The 19,571-nt window shown below is 44.8% G+C and overlaps 1 protein-coding gene across 6 annotated transcripts in view; it reads right to left on the bottom strand.

Annotated features, from left to right (window-relative positions):
• Positions 1–399: 399 nt before the first annotated feature.
• Positions 400–19,571, bottom strand: part of GLYR1 (glyoxylate reductase 1 homolog) — a 33,876-nt gene continuing 14,704 nt past the window's right edge. Inside the window, exons 6-16 of one of the 6 annotated variants that reach the window (XM_045189855.2) lie at positions 17,278–17,364; positions 15,605–15,661; positions 14,849–14,899; positions 14,683–14,756; positions 11,638–11,737; positions 9,032–9,142; positions 8,251–8,352; positions 7,352–7,514; positions 6,881–7,060; positions 6,440–6,564; positions 400–2,533 (exon numbers count right to left, since the gene is read on the bottom strand). In XM_045189855.2, the coding sequence (XP_045045790.2) occupies positions 2,459–2,533; positions 6,440–6,564; positions 6,881–7,060; positions 7,352–7,514; positions 8,251–8,352; positions 9,032–9,142; positions 11,638–11,737; positions 14,683–14,756; positions 14,849–14,899; positions 15,605–15,661; positions 17,278–17,364 (1,125 nt within the window). In that variant the 3' untranslated portion in view covers positions 400–2,458. The remainder of the gene's footprint in view (positions 2,534–6,439; positions 6,565–6,880; positions 7,061–7,351; positions 7,515–8,250; positions 8,353–9,031; positions 9,143–11,637; positions 11,738–14,682; positions 14,757–14,848; positions 14,900–15,604; positions 15,662–17,277; positions 17,365–19,571) is intronic. The other 5 variants (XM_045189856.2, XM_024553335.3, XM_045189857.2 and 2 more) reach the window with 5 other exon arrangements.

Raw genomic sequence — 19,571 nt, 5'->3', positions numbered from 1 at the left:
TGTTTTTGTTGAGAGAGATCCTTCTCACTCCGCCGATTGGCTGAGATGCCCACCCTGCCCCCCGGCTGGAACCAGACTGGCTGCGGTAAGAACTCCTCCCCCGCCCCCTCACTGGGGACCCCGCCCCGACCCGATACAGTTGTCTCCTGCGGCTGCTCTGCAGCTGGAGGGCTGCAGCCCTCCACCCGCCTCTTCCTGGCTCTGATAGGGCGTCTTTACCCACTTGCGCTCCATTGGCCTAAGGAATGGCTTGCTCTTGCCGCGCGCCGCGATTGGCCAAGGTGATAACCTGCCAAAGCAGCGGGGGCCCCGCTGAGTTAACCTCCGCCCTGTTCTTCCCTCCACTGTTCGGAGGTTGGTGTTTGTGCGCAGGCAACCGCCAAGGTTGTCAGTCACAGCTGTGTTACCAAGAAACGTTTTATTCTGCTTGCAGTAGCCTTTTGTTAATTGCACAAAATCTTTTTTTTTCTTTTGCCATTTAAACATCATCACACAATTCTATTCTGAAAGACATGTTCATTAAAAACAAAGCAAAAATAAAAATTCACAACCTTAATTACCAGATTTGTTGTTTAAAGGGGGAAAAAGGGTGGCAGAGGGGCTTTCTTACAAGCTTTTTCACAAATGTCACATTTTCTTTTTAAAAGGGAAAGATTTCAAAACAAACGTGAGATAGCTTAAACAAATATTAATAAAAAGGAACTTTACAGAATTGTCAACAATATTAAGACAACATTAACTAACCAGTTTCATTACAGCATCTTCCCCCACTCCCACCCCCGAGTGTCCAGCTAGGACTATAACAGGCTTTGTGTTCAGAATTCAAAATCCCAGTGAAATCAACTGTGCCAAAAACTCACAGGCATCTTCGCTGCCCTCCCCCCATGTCCTCTGAGATCCCATAACCTGGGTTCTGATCAGTGGAAAAGGACCAAAGTCGTGAGGGTTGAGGGACCCACACCAGTGTGGACACCTTGTTTTTTAATAATTATATTTTCACTATAAATGCCGACCTTCTGGCAAAGTGTGACTTTGAAAAGAACCCATGCAGAGGCAGACAACATTGATATCCTTTAGGTGACTTCTCCTTGTTTTTATGCCACATTCCAAGCCCCCTGGTCCCCTACCCAAGGAGAAATACTAGATCCTCAAGGATGCCTTGGATCCACCTCTGAGGGTCGGTTAGTTCAGGTTCAGTTAGGCCCAGTTCTCCTTTTCCCTCCTGACAGACCCCAGGGCCCTGGAAGCACCGAACACCAAGCTGCTGGCTTAAGTGAAGATACTCATTCCATTTCAAGAGCTGAGCCTAAGAAATGGTCATCACTGGTCAGGCTGGGTCTGGGCCAAAGGGACAGACAGACAGGAAGAAATACTCTCCATGGGAGGAAAAGGGGAAAGGGAGGAGAATGGAGAGGTGGGCATGCAGAGGACTTGTACAGGGGCTAGAGAAGGTGGGACCACTGTGAGGGGACCTGGGTCAGAGTGGCTCTTCAGAACCAGGTGAAGTCTGTGGCATAATGGAAACAGGAAGGAGCCCTTCCCCTTCCCTCTTCACTCCTCACTGGTGGCCCTCAGGAACCCCTTTCCGCAGGCTGGGATGTAAATCCAAATACTCAAACAGCCTGTTGAGGAGTGAGCTCTCCCTATACCAAAGCAAGGAAGTCCGATCCCAGCCCAGGGCTCCATAGTGATGGTGACTTCTAGGACGAGTGCTGAAGAGCAGTGGGGGAGAGCAGGCTTCCAGGAGCCTACCTATAGGCTGACTGCTGCTCTCCCTGGAAAGCCAGAGCCCTGTCTTTGCTTGACTTTGCCAATCTCTTTTCAGTTCACAAAGGCATTTCTGAAGAGTTGGTTGCAGGTTGGTAGCTTAAACATATCAATCCTCATCAGCTGGGCACCTGAGGTTGGAGGGCCCACAGGATCCTCCATTTAGTCTGTGCTGGTTCATCTTGGCCCAGAGCCTCTCTCCGCAAGGGATCAATCCAGTGGGGCATGTGGACCTGACCATGCCTCTTCGCTGAGGGAAGCAGTGGGAAAGCTTCCAGTTCTCACTGCTGGTTCTAGTTCCTTGACTGGAAGGGGTCTGAGATAAGAGAAGCTTGAGAGAAGGGGAAAAAAGCCAGGCAGCAGTTTCTGGGCAGCTTCTATCCTGGAATAAGAGCCAGTGTGGTGTGCGTGTGTGTGTGCATGGGTGTGTGTGTGTGTACACAGAGCCACCTGGTTTGGGGGCCAGTGCCCAGCTCAAGAGCTTTGCCATAGGCTGATCAATCCTGCTGACACCTCTCCCCTTCCCAAGACCTTCAAGGGAAGAGTAATGCTGTGTGCTGTGCTGATGGCAGGTCTCAAAAGTCTGTATAAAAGGAGATTGAGACAGGTGGACTGGTCCAGAGTGAAGTGCCAGGACCTCAACCCCATGTGATGAAGAAGGGGCTAGAGGGAAGATTAGGGGAGTGGGGACTTAGTGTATGTAGGCCCGGTACACGGCAGACATATCGTTGTCAGACTGGTCCAGTGCCTTGGCTCTTTTGTACACCTGAAAAAGAATTAGATGGACTCAATCTCTGACCATACAGCTGGTGTAACGACCTGGATGTATTTTCTGGAGGTGGTTTTAGATGTGGTTAGATGGGTTGGTTCTGGAGTCCATGCTGTCTGGGTATGACTCCTGGCTCCTTTGCTGACTTGGACAAAGTGCCTCAGCCACTGCTTTTTGGTGTCTTGGAGAAGGTAACAGGGTTATGGTGAGGGTTAAATAGAGTGAGGGGTGTATCATTTTTAGAGTGTCACCACAGAGGTAGAACTCAGTATTGTAACTATGTGTCTTCTTGCTGAAGACCCTCCAAGGACTTCCCCTGTTATTCTCCAGGCTACTGTCCTTGCCCTTTCCTCTGCATAGGACGCCCTTCCCTCGGCATGGCTGGCTTCTTCCCAAAGGCATTTCCTGACCACCTCATCTAAAGCAGCGGCTGTAGCACTTCACCTTGGTCACCTCTATCTACTTTTACCATGTTCTATTTTATCCATATTTCTGACCATCTGAAATTCCTACTTGTTTAAATACCTCTGTGCTTATTTTGTGCCTCCTTCCATTAAAATGTACATCAACCTATCCCCAGAGCCTAGTATGGTGCTTGGCAATTAACCTGGAGATACTGGAGATCTGCCCTGGAGATATTAGGTGACTATCTGGATGTGTGAAAAGAATTAAAAAGCCGTTGTTCAACGAGGGCAGTATGGCATGCAGCCATGCTGAGGAAATGCAGTGGGATACAAGGTTCCTCCCCCACATGGCTGGCTCTTTAAAAAAAAATTCCTTTATTGATTTTAGAAAAAAGAGAGGACAGGGAAGAGAAGGGGCGGAAGAATATCAATTTATTGTTCCACTTATATGTGCATTTATTGGTTGCTTCTTGTATGCATCCTGAATAGGGATCAAATCCGTAACCTTGGCATATCAAAACAATGCTCCAACCAACTGAGCTACCTGGCCAGGGCTGCATTTTTTCCTTCTTTCTTTCTTAAAAAAAAAAAAAAAAAAATGTGTGTGTGTGTGTGTGTGTGTACAGTCCAGTTGGAGCCACCATAATTGAGTGTCCATTATAGCTCAGGTGAAGCTGCAACTCAGAATGAAGGCTAAAGACTTTTTCAGATAAAACCAATTGTCACCAGCAGACCTGCGTTACAAGAAATGCTAAAAGCAAGTTCTCCCACCTGAAAGGAATTAACGCCAGGGAGAAATTCAATTCTTCGGAAAGGAATGGAGAACACTGGAAATTGTAAGTTAGAAAAATTATAAAACGATTTTTCCACTTAATTTCTTTAAAATACATATGACTAAAGTAAAACATTTCAACACTGTCTGGTGGGTTTAAAACAAAGGCAGATATGACACATAGGACATCTGTAACCTAAAGCAGGAGTTCTCAACCCGGGGGGGTTTCACCTTCCAGGGGATATTGGTAATGTTTGGATGTATTTGGGGGTGCTGCTGGCAGCTAGTGGGCAGAGGACAGGGATGCTGTTAATATCCTGCAATGCACAGGACAGTTGCGAGAACAAAATGTTAAAAGTGTCCAGGTTGAGAAACCCTGACTTAAAGGATGAGGAGCAGAGAGGTAGATGGATCTATGTTTTTGGTAAATATTAACTCTAAGTAAACCATGAAATTAAATGTGTATTGCAATCCCTAGAACAAAAACAGAAGAAAAATAATGCATCATTAAAAAGCCGATAGAGCCTTGGATGGTGTGGCTCACTTGGTTGGAGCGTCGTCCAGTAAACTGAAAGGTCACGGGTTCGATTTCTGGTCAGGGCACATGCCTAGGTTGAAACTTTGGTCTCCAGTTGGGACATGTATGAGAGGCAACTGATAAATGTTTCTCTCTCACATCAATTTTTCTCTCCTCCTTTCTCTCCCTCCCTTCCCCTCTCTAAAAATCAATCAGCATGTCCTCCAATGAGGATTAAAAAAGCCAATAGATATCTAAAATGGAATTCTAAAAATATATTGAAATAACACAAAATAAGACATGAAAGGAGGAATAGACAAACACCAGAAGGGAGAAAAAGCAATCAAATAATAAACCAGTAGCTCTGAATCCAACTGCACAACAGACCTGAAGACAAACTAAATGTTAATGGACTAGTTAACTTTAAGATCCAATGAGTAGAGAGCCTAAAGTTACACTATCCAAACAAATGGCCAGAAAATGCCACACTCCATTGAGAAATTAACCAAAATGTCTGTTTCCAAGCTAATGATTGATGGTGGGGGCAAGTCAGAAATCACCTCATTGAGAAGTGTTGCCAGTACAAGCCACACACAGACCTGTTCAGAAACAACTATAGTTAAAGACAAACTCATCAAGAGATGAATCTACTGCCAAGAGAGAACCCACAGGTGAAACCGGAGAGAAACCTGACACTGTACTGCAACCTGAAAGAGTGAAGTAAGTACTTGGAGATATTCTCGCAAGGAAGGAACAGAAGATACAGAATTTAGGGGCAGAAGATTATAAACTATGAAAAGGCAGGTCTGAAAAGAGCAAAATTTTGTTTTTGTTTTTTTTACTTTTTTCTTTGCAGGAATAAGCCACTTGAGCCCCGTAAGAATTTAACTTGAAAGAAAATGTGTATCCGCTTATAGCACTTGAAGCTACAGCTTCTAAAATAAATGAATCTATGTGTTTCATAAAATGGTTTTATTGTAACTCTATGGTAAAGATAAATACTGCTCAGATTTTTTTTTTTTTTTAAGATTGCATTGCTATCAGGTTAAGAACGCTGAACTTCTAAAAAATTGTTTTCAAAAAGTGCAAGTGTAGTTGCTTAGTGTCATTCAAAAACAATGTTAATGATGGCCTTGGCCAGGTAGCTCAGTTGGTTAGTGTCGTCCCAACATGCCAAGGTTGTGGGTTTGCTCCCTGGTTAGGGCACATATGAGAATTAGCCAATGAATGCATAAATAAGTGCAAGAACAAATCGATGTTTCTCTCTTTCTCTCTCTCCCCCCTTCCTCTATCTCTCTAAAATCAATAAATAAAAATTTGAAGTTAATAGTTAAACTCCAATTAATAGGCAGATATTGTTAAGAACCGATAAAAACTCAAGGCCCAATTACAGACTGCCTACAAAACATATAATTTAAAGACACAGGTCGAAAGTAAATGGATGGAAAAAGATGCACCATGAAAACAGTAGGCATGAAAAGGCCATAATAGTGATATTAAAACCAGACAACAGATTTCAAGACAAAGATCAAGAGACATTTCATAATAATAATGAAAGGGTAAATTCATCAGAAATACATAATAAATAAATTTCAAAGGCATTAAGCAAAATGGACAGAATTAAAGAAATAAGACAATTTCACAATCATAGTTGGAGATTTTAATATCCCTTTCGCAGCAACTGAAAGAACCAGAGGAAAGGTCAGTAAAGACAATATGAAAAGCACTGCCAATCACCTTGACCTAACTGATATCTGCAGAGCAAAGCATCCAACAACTGTGGACAACAGTCTGGTTATGTGCACATGGCACACCCAGCAGGACAGACCATCTGCTGGGCCACAAGACAAGCTCAAATAAATTTAAAGAGTTAAAAATCATACAGGGCATATTCTTTGACTATGAAAGAGATCATTAGAAATCAATAAGCATTAAGACATCTAGGAAAACCCTAAATATTCGATAAACTTTGAAGTAATCTACAGGTCAAGAAGAAATCACAAGGAAAATAAGCATGGCTCAAAAGGAGAGGTCCAGCTTTTACTGCTCCTCTTAGAAAATGCAGGTCTAAACCCAACGACCTGACATTCCACACTGAGAGGTTAGACCAGAGAACAAAGAACAGGCAAAATAAGTAAAAGAGGAGTAACAGAAGAAAAATAAAGGGAAGGCTGCTGGGACTTGTGCCACTGGCTCTTGCAGTTAGTTACCTCATTGGCTGCAGCTGCCATAGGAGTTGGATGGTTGACGGCATCGCCCAGCGCAATGGCTAAGCGAAGATCCTTCTGAATGTATTTCAGGTAGAAATCAGGCTTAAAGTTTCCTTGCAGAATATCTGAGGAGAGAAAGCCACTTATCAGAAGAATCAGAAGGGCCTAAGAAAGAAACCACCTGCAGCAGTATCAGGACTCAACGACTAGCATTTCTGTCCCCCTCAGGTACCCCAGAGACAAGGTCCCAGCCTGTACCCTCAAATCCCATCCACTGTGTGTCTGGACCCTCTCTACCTGAGGGCATGGACTGACTTGAGAGAGGGTATCTTTCATACCCAGCGAGCACCTGAAGAACAGACTGTTCTGACAGCTGCCTGACACAATTCCTCAGCTCTAATAAAAAATATAATGCAAGAAGGGAGGCCAAAGGCAACTTACTTTGGCACTTCTGGTCCAGAAAGATGCTGGCCAACTGTCCTTGATTAAGGATGTCCAAGAGTGTCTGCTGGGACTGGCCTGTCACTTGGGCCAGGGTTAGCCCCTCAGCAATGGTGGCCATGAAGCTCCCCTGGACCATGTTCACAATTAGCATCATCTTGGCCGCATTGCCAACCTCACCTGCCCAGAGCAAAGAATCATGGTCACTTCCCAAGAATCCCACAGGCAGGGATTTTCTGCCCACCCTCATCCCTGCTTGGACCCACCTCTACACCCAGGGAAGGCCCCATTCACCTGCCCCTGACAGAACTGGCTCTGACCCTTCTGGCTCTTCCTCCTTCCAGGCACTGACTGTGCAAGTCAAAGGAAACCTTCCCACGGGGGCCCCAGGTAGAGAGGCCGTGCGGGATTGACGTTGTCATCAGTGCAGTCTAGAGGGGATGTGGCCCGACAGGTGGGCAGATATGTTACCTAGAAAGAAGGAGGTCTTCCCCATTGCCTGGAAGCAGCTGCTGCAGTCCTCATATAAGCCCCTGTCTCCGGCTGCTAAGATCACCAACATCCCATCATTAGACAGCTGCTGGTTCCCTGAGACTGGGGCTTCCAGAAAGCGGCCCCCCCTGGACACAATCACCTGGAAAGGAAAGTCACAGCTTCTGGAGGCCTTGCTTGTCCCAGGGGTCTTGGGCAGGGAACAAGGAGTATCCTCAGGTGGGAGTACTTGGCCCTCCACACTGAGGCCTCAAAGCTGACATCTGTACCAAGGTGCTAGACCAATGCTGTGGGAGGTCCAGTGGACTGTCCAGATAGATACCTCACTCACATGTGGTAAGCAGAGAGGCTGGGCTCTTCTCATAAGCTCTCAATTACTCTGAATTTCTTATAAAGATCAAAGATTATAACCAAGTGTGGCTGTGCCGACTGCCTGGCCAACCATACCTCCTACAGACACCACTCTTCCCTGACTTCAGCCAGTCTCAGAACACACATGGGCTGGAAGTCACCACTATTTCACTTGGGCCCAGCAGCTCAGGCAAGAGGAATACTCTACTAGTATCACCTATAAATAGATGCTTAAACCAAAAAGGCTGTGCTGGCAGCCTGGACTGCTTCTCATTGTGAGGCTGGCAGTTATAGGACCTGATGCCCATCCCAGCTGGGGAGCACCTCTCCTCCCATGGCCACTTAGACTAGCTGCAGCTTTGAAGGTAGAGAGTGAAGACAGGATAGTCCGAAGGCTCCTGGCCTCTCCTCTCCTCTCTGGTTTTGTCTCTAGAGTAACCAAGTTGCCCACACTTGGGTGTGGTTGATCTGGGTCTTGGGCTCCAACCAAAAGGATGCTGGAGGGCCAGCCCGAGCAAGGCCACTACCTGGGCCAGCTCGGTGACTGTGTCAGCATCCACTGTTGACATGTCCACGTAGCACTTCCCGGGGCGGATCCCTTGCAGCACACCACTGGGGCCCAGCACCAGCTGTGGGGACACAAGGGAGAAGCAATAGCCCAGGCCCCCAGCCTGATACCCAGGAGTCCCTTAGACCTAAAGTCAGAATCCATTTGCTTTTTTTGGCTCACTTCCTGATTAGGAGCTAACAAATATTAAGGCTGAAAAGGGAAAAGCAAATAAATAAGCAAGGTTAAAAAAAGAATTTCTGGTATGTTCCCATTTATCTTTAAAAAAGAAATGTTTATTTTTATTTAAAATTTCCCATTTAAGAGATGGAAACTTGATGCTTAAGTTTTGGGGCTTTTTTGGATTTACTTGGATTAGACTAGTCACCAGTTTAACAAGATGACTACTGTACTTGAACTTTTAAAACATTCAAATGCAGTGACAGCTAAACATAGGAACTTGGCACATGGACCAAAAGCACTCTCAGCCCCAAAGCTTTCAGCTCAACAACAATATACCACAAACCATTTCAGTACAGACCTCAGGGATCCTAGTCATTTTCATTCTTTGTTCTGAATTAAAGGAAGTCTGTATTCAATTTATGCAAACACCCTTCACAATGGGAGATGGCTCCCAGATGGGAAATTCAACCCCCCACATGCAGACGACACTCACTCCGTGTGCAGGGGAGAAGGGGAGGAGGCCAGCCAGCTTTCCTGGCCACAATCTGAGACGCTGAGGGGAGGGAGGGGATCCTTACATCCTTGGCCGCCTTTGGATCCGACACACAGGCAAAGGTGATGTCACAAGTTGAAACAACTTCAGCGGGGGTTCTTCCTAGGCGGGCCCCCTCCTGGATGAACAAATCACACTGCAAAAGTCACAGATCCTAACGTGAGCTGCAGGCAGTACACAACAAACACGACAACCAGGCCAGAGACACAGTGCCCAGTCCTCTTGGCTGGCCTCCCAAAGCAGGAGACTGAAGCTGAGGTTGGGAGCCCAGAACACCAGAGCTGGCAGTCTGGCTTCTTGAGGGAAGTAGTTGGGGCCTCTTAAGGACTGTCTTGTGTTCTTGCATACCTGGTGCCTAGACTGATGCTCTACTTCATTGTAAACATAAAACAAGTGTCTGCTGAAGGACTGTTTGATGACAGGATGTGAACAGTACCTGTCTGCAGCCCTGTGTGGCTGTCATGACTGTGGCAAAACCATGCAGTGCCCTGAGTTTCCAGCATTGTGCTAGGGAAGCAGGGCTGTGGTGGGGAGGCTGCCATTCATTACTGAGATGTTTTGGGGGATCTAAAAACACTACGTTTTCTTTTCTGAGAATTAAGATCACCCAGAACATCTCATGACAAAACACATCATTAATGCCTTAGTGTATTTCCTTTGTCCAAAGGCATTAAAAAGTAATTAGAATAATTTGAACCTATTTTGTATCCAACTTTTAATATTTTGTAAGACATTTATCCATATTGTAGCCTCTTATAATTATCACTTAGAATGGATGGCTACAAAATATTCCATTAAGAGGATTTACCCAATGGCTCCCCTGCAGTTTGATATCTGGACTGCTTTTAATTATAAATGACTCTAAGAAATATCTTTATGTACAATACTTCCCCTCTATGTTTTGCATTTAGATCTCTAAGAATGAAACAGGCTCCAAATAGTTTTCAAGCTCTTAATAAATGTAGTCAATATAAAAACAATCACGAGCACTGAGTACATCACTTAGAAACAACAAACAAGCATCCATAAATACATTAAAATTTTATCTTACTCAATTTAACCAGCTAAAAACAGCAACTTTTTGGTGATACATTTTGATTACTTCTGATTACTAAACCTTTAAAATAACTTTGGTTTTTAATTGTTTCCTCTTCTGTGAACTTTTTATCTTGGGTTGTCAAACTATGTATTTCACAAAATTAACATACTACTCTAATCCTGTTATGTTTACTATAAGCACTTTACTTGGTGTATCTTTCAATTTTGTTTATTTTTTTGTTGTGGGGAGTATTGTTGAAAACTTCACCTTTTGTATGGTGCCAGGTGGGTACTGGGAATACTGGGGGAAATACTTTGTAAAGTACACGATGGTCTAACCACTATGATGTGTACTTGAAACTATAAAATAATATTAAATGTAAACTGTAATTAAAAAAAGAAAAAAGACCTATTCTTTTTCTTTAGTGATTTTGACTGCATGTAGGCTTAGAGAGATCTATGTTACTATTTAATTTTATTTCCTGCTGGTTTTTCCTTTGGAAAAAATTCAGTAATCTATCTAGAATATATTTTATTATGCAGTAGTAGGAAGAGAGGTTAGTATTTCCTCAAATTTCTAACCAGTTGTTCTTACTTCCTTAATATCTCTCCTACCATATGACTTGGCTAAGCAATGTCTCTTTCCTCACTTCTTGTTATATCATGTTCTAGTTTTCACCTTGCGCTTTCTCTCAGCTCTGGACATGCTCTGCAGCTTCTCCATTTTGACCTGTGTTATCCTTTCAGTATTTTCGGTCTCTGGGGAGTCACATCTGCAGCCACTTCTGCAAACTAGGTCTTGTACCTAGAGTTTTCCCTACCTCTGGTGGAATACGCACATCTCACACTCTCTGTCCCAGCCTGCTCTAAGTTATTTGAATCAAACGTCAAAAATGTAATCGACCACCTTCCTCACCAAATGGCACCCTTGTCCACTAAGTTTCATGTCAAAGTTTAAAAACATAATCTTGCCGTGGCTAGTGTGGCTCAGTGGATTGAGTGCCAGCCTGCGAACTGAAAGGTCACCAGTTGATTCCCAGTCAGGGCACATGCCTGGGTTGCGGGCCAGGTCTCCCCAGTTGGGGGTGGCACGTGAGAGTCAACTGATTGATGTTCTCTCATACATTGATGTTTCTCTCCCTCTCTTTCTCCCTTCCTCCCCCCCTCTCTCTAAAAATAAGTAAAAATTTTAAAAAAGATTTTATTTATTTACTTTTTAGAGAGAAGGCGGGGAGGAAGAAAGAGGGGGAGAGAAACATCGTGTGGTTGCCTCTCGTGTGCCCCCCACTGGTCCAAGGTACGTGGCCAGGGGGTTGGGGACACCTGGTATACAGGACAATGCTCCAATCAACTGAGCCACCTGACCAGGGCTACTACGTGTGGGTATTTTTAAAATGTTTAGTTTTTATACTAATACTCTAAGCTTATTTATCACATCTCCACCTGCCTGAATAAGAGCTTGGCTTCTCCTACACTATCATGTACAGGATGCTGAGTGAAGACATCAGGAAGACATTTCCATCCTTAGTTACCCGAACTCCATGGGTCAAGGAGTCCCACCCTGCTTGATAAGCACCACTCATTAATGCTTACTTTCTCTGCAGTCCGGTTCCAGACAGTCACCGTGTGACCCATTTTTAGTAAGTTGGAGACGATGCCACTTCCCATGAGGCCGAGGCCCAAAAATCCTATCCTGAAAAAGAGAGAGAATGGTAAACTTTGGGTGGAGTGGATAGGACAAGGTAAGAAAGTGTCCCGAAGGCTGCAGAGTCTGCTGCCTCAAAAGCCTGGGGTGAACCTCAGACCACCACAAGCACCGCTTAGCACCGTCCTCACACCGCGAGAACAGAGCCAGATGGGGCGCATGCAGATTGTGCCTTTTCTTATTTCGCCATTGTTTAAAAGTGTCCCTAAATTTAAATGGGCATTTCTAAACCCTTGACTGCCACAGAAAGAAGTACGACACATATGGTTTGACAGAGGGTCTGACTTGTTTTCGGCTTTGCAAGAATTTCAAGTATTAGGCCTTCAGATGCCACTTAAAAAAGTGTATCGCAATCCTTGACTGAGTAACTGAAGTGATTTGTCAGAGCCAGCTACCTTCCTCAATGGCAGAAGACAGGGTCCCCAGTCCTCCCCTACCTCTCCAGACTCCAAACCTACACTACCTTTGCATTCTTCTAGTTAGCAGAGACAAGCTTTGTCCCTCTTCTTCAGAGCTTCACCTGAGCTTTAGAGCCAACCTTTCCCAGTGTGTGAGTTCTTTCCATGCTTGCCTTCTCCTGCACCTCGCCCCATTACCGCCGTCTGCTGGCCTATCCCCTTCTGTTCCCCACCTTGCCCTTTTGACTGCAGGCCCATTATGATCCTTCTTATGCTCTGCTTACCCTCACTTCCTAGAGCCCACTCCTTCCTGCAACCCTGAGAACTTGGGGACTATTAGCTACTAGTGCTTTTACAAATGATTTTACCTTGCCCAAACATCTTTTCTTGATTCCTATACATCCTTAGTATCTCTCCTAACATGTGACTTGACTAAGCAATGCCTCTTTCTTCACTTGTTATTATATCATGTTCTAGTTTTCACCTTGTGCTTTCTCTCAGCTCTGGACATGCTCTGCAGCTTCTCCATTTTGACCTGTGTTATCCTTTCAGTATTTTCGGTCTCTGGGGAGTCACATCTGCAGCCACTTCTGCAAACTAGGTCTTGTACCTAGAGTTTTCCCTACCCCTGGTGGAATACGCACATCTCACACTCTCTGTCCCAGCCTGCTCTAAGTTATTTGAATCAAACGTCAAAAATGTAATCGACCACCTTCCTCACCAAATGGCACCCTTGTCCACTAAGTTTCAAGCCGAAGTTCAAAAACACAACCTTTTGTCATTCACGGCTCTCTGGGTAGTGCAGGTTTTCTCTATGATTCTAAAACACGAGGACTAATTCTTTTTGTTTCTTGGTGTTCTAGGACATGCAACAGACCTGAAGCTTCTGAATTTTTAACAGGGAAACTGACAGTCCTTCCTGGTGTCCTTGAGACAAGATGGAGAATGTGGACTAAGTGGATTGAGAACAATACAGCTGGCTAGCTTTAGAGTTGGCATCACACTCAGGTTAAAAAACTATTAAAATCCCTGGCTGGTGTGGCCCAGTGGATTGAGCGCTGGTGTGTGAGCCAAAGGGTTGTGGGCAAGTTTCCTAGCTGGGTGTGTGCTAGAGGCAACCACACATTGATGTTTCTCTCCCTCACTTTCTTCCTCCCTTCCCCTCTGTCTAAAATAAATAAGTAAAATCTTAAAAAAAAAAAGAGAGAGAAAGCAATTTTAAAAAAGTATTTGATTATAGGGGCATAATTGGCCTTGGGTGAAAGCACTGGGACTCTCCTTAACCAGTCCTAGTTATTTTTTCTTAAATTAAAATCAACATAATCCTCATCTAATGAATGGGTGACACCCATCTCAAGCCCCCCCCCCCTTTAATCCTCACCAAAGGATATGTTTATTGATTTGAGGGGGGGGGGAGAGTAGGGAGGGAAGAAGGCTGGGGAAGGGGGGAGAGAGGGAGAGGGACACTGATATAAGAAACATTGCTCAGTTGCCTTCTATAGATGCCTAACCAGGGATCGAACCCACAACCTAGGTTTGTGCCCTGACCAGGGATCTAACCTGCAACCTTTGAGTGCATGGAACAACACTCCAACCAACTGAACTACGCGGCCAGGACCCATCTCCCTTTTTATTAGCACATAAGATGCCTCTATCTTCTCCAATCTACAAAGGAAGTTCACCCCAAATAACTGGTAGCAGTGATTTTGATAGTACAAAAAATTAGGAATGAAGTAAAAGATGCCTCGGTTTCAGTCTAAGAAAGAAGCTTTTGAAAGACACAGATAGGAAATTCAGACTTAGCTATCTTGCTCAGAAGAATGCTCCTTCTTAGCAAAGAATCTTTTTCATCATCATGACTCTGGAAACACAAGTGGCCAACAGGTGAGTAACAGGAACAGGTGAGTGTGGGTGCCAGGTAAGGTTTGGGGACCCCAGACAAGGCTCTCCCGCCTGCCTAGGCAGGACACAGAGCAGCAGGAAGGTATATGACAAAGCCAGGGAGGGTAGGAAGATAAGTTTTATTCTAAATATCTATCTCACGTCCCCCACAGTCGAATTGAGGGTTTCATCGCAGCTCTACTAAGCTTGGGGTTCTCAAAGTGCAGTCTCCTGACTAGCAGCAACAGCACACCTGCGACCTTGTCCAAAATACAATTTTGGGGGCTCCACCTCAGACCTACTGAGAAAACCCCACGGGTGGACCTAACAATCAGTGCTTTACCAGCAGCCTTCCAGGTGATTCTGAGGCACAGAAAGTCTGAGAACCACAGAACTGAGTGTTCCCTGCTCAGAGACTCACCAGTGACCTAGGAAGCCAACTCCAACATATATTTAAGGACAACTTTTATCTCCTTCAAGTTGATTTATTCCTAGGCAAATCATCATCAGTAAAGATTACAACTTACTTACCTCCTTTCTTTACATTCAATTCCAGAAATGGCTGTGGCACAACCCTTAAAGAGCCCCCTTGGGGTCATTCCCCACCCCCCAGCAGAACCAGAGCCACAGCAAGCCTTTCATTAAAGGTCCTACTTTTTGTCTGTGGGTGTGATGTTTCCATTCACGGCTGTGCTGTCTGCTGCCTGGATGGAGGTGGACCCAGTCTCCTAGGGAAAGGAAGCACAAATCATCAGGTCAATCTGCCCATGGCAAGGCTCCAGGGGAAGATGAAAAACAGGGAGGTGTGGAACCCACATACCTCTTCACATATTTTCAACTTCTTTGTGATTGCCTGGTAACAGACAGCTGGCTAATAAAGAGGGTGAAAAAACCCACTTATTAAACTGAATACTTAACCAGTCTGCATTTTAATTTTCCTAAAAAGTTAGGCCTAATGTGGGATGTTACGACAAAATCTTATTTGGTGTTCAATTTTACTGAACGTTCCATATGACATAGGAAGTTAACACGCCTCATTTAATTCTCCATGCAACCCTGCAAGGTCCTTTTGTTGACATTAAGAATCAGAGGGGTTAAGTCATGTGTCCAGAATTACAGAGCAGCCAGCTGGTCAGTGCAACTTGGCTTGGAACCCAGCTGACCAACTTAGCAGATCTTACCAAGGCTCGGCCTAACCCACGGCCTTGCAGTCACTTCAGGAAACTGTCCCTCCGTACCTGGAGGGCTACGGAGACTGCCCACCCAGCAGCGTGGGCTATCTCACAGCTGGCTGATAGCCCATGAGGTTTGGTTTCTGCCCTAGACTCTGAAGGCAACCATAAACATTTCAAGGACGCAGCTAACGAGTTTTAAAATCTCTTTTTTTGGCGGGGGGAAGTATTTTAAATCTTAACAATACCTGATTCACAAGTGGGCCCCTATGCAACTTTTTAACTAGTTGCTCTGGGCAGTGGTACAGGCAGAACCTAACTTTTCAGACTAGTAAGGTAACGGAGCAGCACTGTCTCTTATGCTAGCCCCTGACCAAGGATCAAGAACTTCAAAGATAACTCACCTTCTCGGTCTGGCTGAGCAGGAAGTGATGGAAATGAGGGTCTGCATCTTTAACCGGCTGAAACAAGAAAATTATTAAATAAAACATGTCATCTTCCACTAAAGGTCACTTCCTTCTGCCTGGTAACTGCTCTTCTGTGGATGAAACACCTTTGGAAGCTGATCGTAATTTTATAACCGCCTGGAAACTCTTTTCCCATTGTTGGTCTAAGCCTTTTGTAAATGACTTCTGTTTCAGCTAAAGGAAAACCTGCTTCAAGTATATATTTCTGCCAGCTTGGTACACAAACTATTCCAGTACCAGTGTGAGAAAATATTTAAAAGACATACTAGTATTTTTATTTTTATTTACTAATTTGAGAGAGAGAAAGACATACTGATGTGTTGATCCACGTGTTTATGTATTCATTGGCTGATTCTCATACAGGCCTTAACTGGGGATGGAAACTGCAACCCTGGCATATTGGGACAATGCTAACCACGTGAGCTACCTGGCCAGGGCAGGCATACTAGTATTTTTAAAGCCCAGAATTCATTAGTCATGTTGGACAACAGCTGACAGGACCAAATCAATTTTGAAGACTCTTTTCCAGTTTTATGGTTTGGGCCTAGTTGTGTCTGGTACCAGGCCCGTGAGTGTTTTGTCCCACTGAGGATTGATACTAAGAAATAAGGTGGCAACAACTGCAGGACTTTCAAGGGCTTTTCACAATTCAGCCCAGTCACATGAAAAGGGTGCATCTATACCAGGGGTGTCAATCTCATTTTCACCGGGGGCCACATCAACCTTGCAGTTGCCTTCAAAGGGCTGAAATAATTTTAGGACTATATAAATGTAACTACTCCTTAACTGTTAAGGAGTTGAAATTACACTTGGCCCTTTGAAGGCAACTGTGAGGCTGATGTGGCCCCCCGTGAAAATGAGTTTGACGCCGCTGATCTATACCAAGGATGGAATAATGTACAGCTACTAAATATCAAAGTTGTGTATACAGACAGTGAAAGAGTGTTTATAAAGCATTAAATGAAAAAATCTGCAGATGATCCCACTTTTGTGAAAAATAATGCCAGTCCCAACAACAAAAACTACACATGGCGGGGTGTGTGTGTGTGTGTAATTAGTAAATGATGTCTAAGTGGATGTAACGGAAGGGGCTGGAATAAGTCACATCAAACTTAATAGTGAGCACCCCCAAGAGTGGAGACTTGCACTCTACCTCACACTCCCCTGTACTGTGTGGCAATTAAAAAAAAAACAAACCTTGCCCTGACTGGTGTGGCTCAGTGGATTCAGCACTGGCTTGTAAACCAAAAGGTTGCCAGTTTGATTCCCGGTCAGGGCACATGCCTGGGTTGCAGGCCAGGTCCCTGGTTGGGGCGTGTGAGAGGCAACTCATTGATGTATGTATCTCTCTCTCTCTCTCTCTCTCTCTCTCTCTCTCTCTCTCTCACACACACACACACACACACACACACACACACACACACAATCAATGTATCTCTCCCTCTCTTTCTCTCTTCCGCTCAAGCTAAAAGTAATAAAATCTTAAAAATAAAAAACACCCAAAACTCCCCAAACATATGAAAAGTAGGAAAAGGAAAAGTATGTTGCAGTCAGGCCAGGAAACTAGCTCTGAGGTCAGTCTTGTCCTGGCCTGTGGGAGCGCTCCTTACCTCACTCACAGTCGGCTGCCATTTAAATGCGGCCATGGGTCCCGCCATTATCCCCTTCACAGTACTAGACTCAGGAATGGTGAGATCCTACAGAGGGAAAGGCATTATTGTCAAGACACCGTGGGGACCTCAGAAACAGATGTCTTCCTGCTCCAAATTGGGGAGCACCTGTTCATACTCTGCTTCTTTTAGTCACATCCCACCCAAACCAAACCCCTAGGCAGCTCCATGGTCTCAGCATCAGTTAAGCTCAAATCTCTAGCCATGGTTCTAATGACTGTCCCTCAGGAGAAACAGCAAGTTTTCATCAACACAGAGTGAGCCTTTCTTCCCTGTTCTTGAAATAATAAAATACGTTCTTGTGTGTAATGAACGAAAGCCCAGGTATGGTCTTCAGTGTTGTCAGCAGGTCACAGAGAAAAATTCCTTATGGTGAACAATAAACATGAAGAAAACAGTATTAGCTTCAGAAAGAATCCACCAGATCTCAAGAAAACCTAAGAAAGCCACATGGTGCCCATGAGGAAATCTACCCAACGTTTTTCAGATACCAAGTGACAAGGCCAGAATTAGAACTCAGGGTGATCTGGAGCCAAGAGCCCCACTCTCCGCCTAGATCGATGCAATGAGGCTGGCTCCTCTTCATCAAGGGTCTGACCCACTGTCCTGGGCAAAGAGGCACTGTTCCAGCTTTACAAGTGGCCTGCTCTCATCCCTTCCACCACTGACTTTCCCTCCCACTCCCTTTCTCCATCTGCTATCTTCCAGCCACAGTGGACATTCCAACATTTCTACTTGGATATCTAATGGGAATCTCAACATGCCCAACAGAACTCTTGATTTCCCTGCCCAAATGGCTCCTTCCACAGGCTTCCCAATCTCAGAAAACAGCAACTTCATTCCACCAGGCCAAGATCCTTAGAGGCCTTCTTGATTCTACCCTCCTCTCTCCTCTAATCCATTGGCTTTACAAATGGGAATCTGAGACCCCTTCTTCTGAGCACCTCCACTACTGACACTCAAGGCTCAGGACACCACTGCTTGTGACTGTAGCAAAAGGAATGTCACTGCTTCCTCTCTGGACCCCTACCCCTACAGTCTAGTATGTACACAGCAGCCAGAGTGAAACATGTCACTTCTCAGCCTAAAACTGGCTTCCTGTCTCACAATCTAGAAGCTTTGTTATTGTGGCCTATGAGGCCCTACATGTGCTGCAACCCCCACTCCATGCTGATCTCCAACCCCATGTCCTGTTCTTTCCCTCTCCTCACTATTCTTCAGCTCACCAGCACCCCCTTGGCCCTGTACCCTCATTCCCCTCAAACACCAAACATGCAACTGCCTCAGTGCCTTTGCACTGTTGGAAACGCTCTTCCAATAGTTATCTACTTGGTTCGTATGCTCGTTTTAGGTCTCTGTTGAAATGCCACCTTATCAGAGTGCCTTCCCTGAGCTCTCTGTATCTTCTCCCATTGGAATGTGATACTGATGATGACTATAATGACAGCAAATGCTTTTACAGGGGTTAGCATGTGCCAGACATTAGTGCGCTACTTTATATACATACTCTCACATAACTGTCACCACCTCATGAAATAGAACTATTATCATCTCCACTTTACAGAGGAGAAAACTGGGACACAGAGAGTTTAAGTAACCTTGCCTAAGGTCACAGAGCTACTAATGAGTGTGGCAGATAAAATTTAAACCCAGGGAATTTGGCCTCAGGGTCTATGTTATTATAAACAAGTTCTATGGATCTAAGAACTTTGCCAATTTTGTTTACTTTATATCCCACAGTGGAAACCATTCCTGGCACACAGCTGGTGTTCAATATTTATTGAAAAAATGAACATAACAAGGGCTTTGTCTATCTTTCATGCTGCTTTCTCTCTAGACATCTGGTGGAGAGGCTCAATAAACATTTGTTGAATAAAGAGGTTTGGGGAAAAGAGGCCTAGTGCAGTACTGCCAAAAAGAATTTTCTGCCATGATGGACATGCTCTATGTCTGCACCAATACTGTAGCCGCTAGTCACAGGTCCACCAAGGAGCCACAAATATGTGGCTAGTGTGACCGAGATACTGAATTTTAAATTGTACTGAATTTAAATGTAAACAGTCACCTGTGACTAGGAGAAGCACAGCTTTAGTGACTTGCCTAAGACCAAATGACAGAATGAGAGTAAGGCAGAGAACACAGCTCTCCATCTAGCAGTAACCAAAGGTCTTGACTCCCAAATCGGTGCTCTCCGCACTAGTCTGGATTTTAGGACAGCCACAGGACAGGCAGTT

Source organism: Desmodus rotundus, unplaced genomic scaffold (genome assembly GCF_022682495.2).
Source record: "Desmodus rotundus isolate HL8 unplaced genomic scaffold, HLdesRot8A.1 manual_scaffold_411, whole genome shotgun sequence".
In the NCBI taxonomy this organism is placed as follows: Eukaryota; Metazoa; Chordata; class Mammalia; order Chiroptera; family Phyllostomidae; genus Desmodus; species Desmodus rotundus.
Note: the sequence above shows the minus strand (reverse complement) of the source record. Positions and strands in the feature narration are given on the sequence as shown.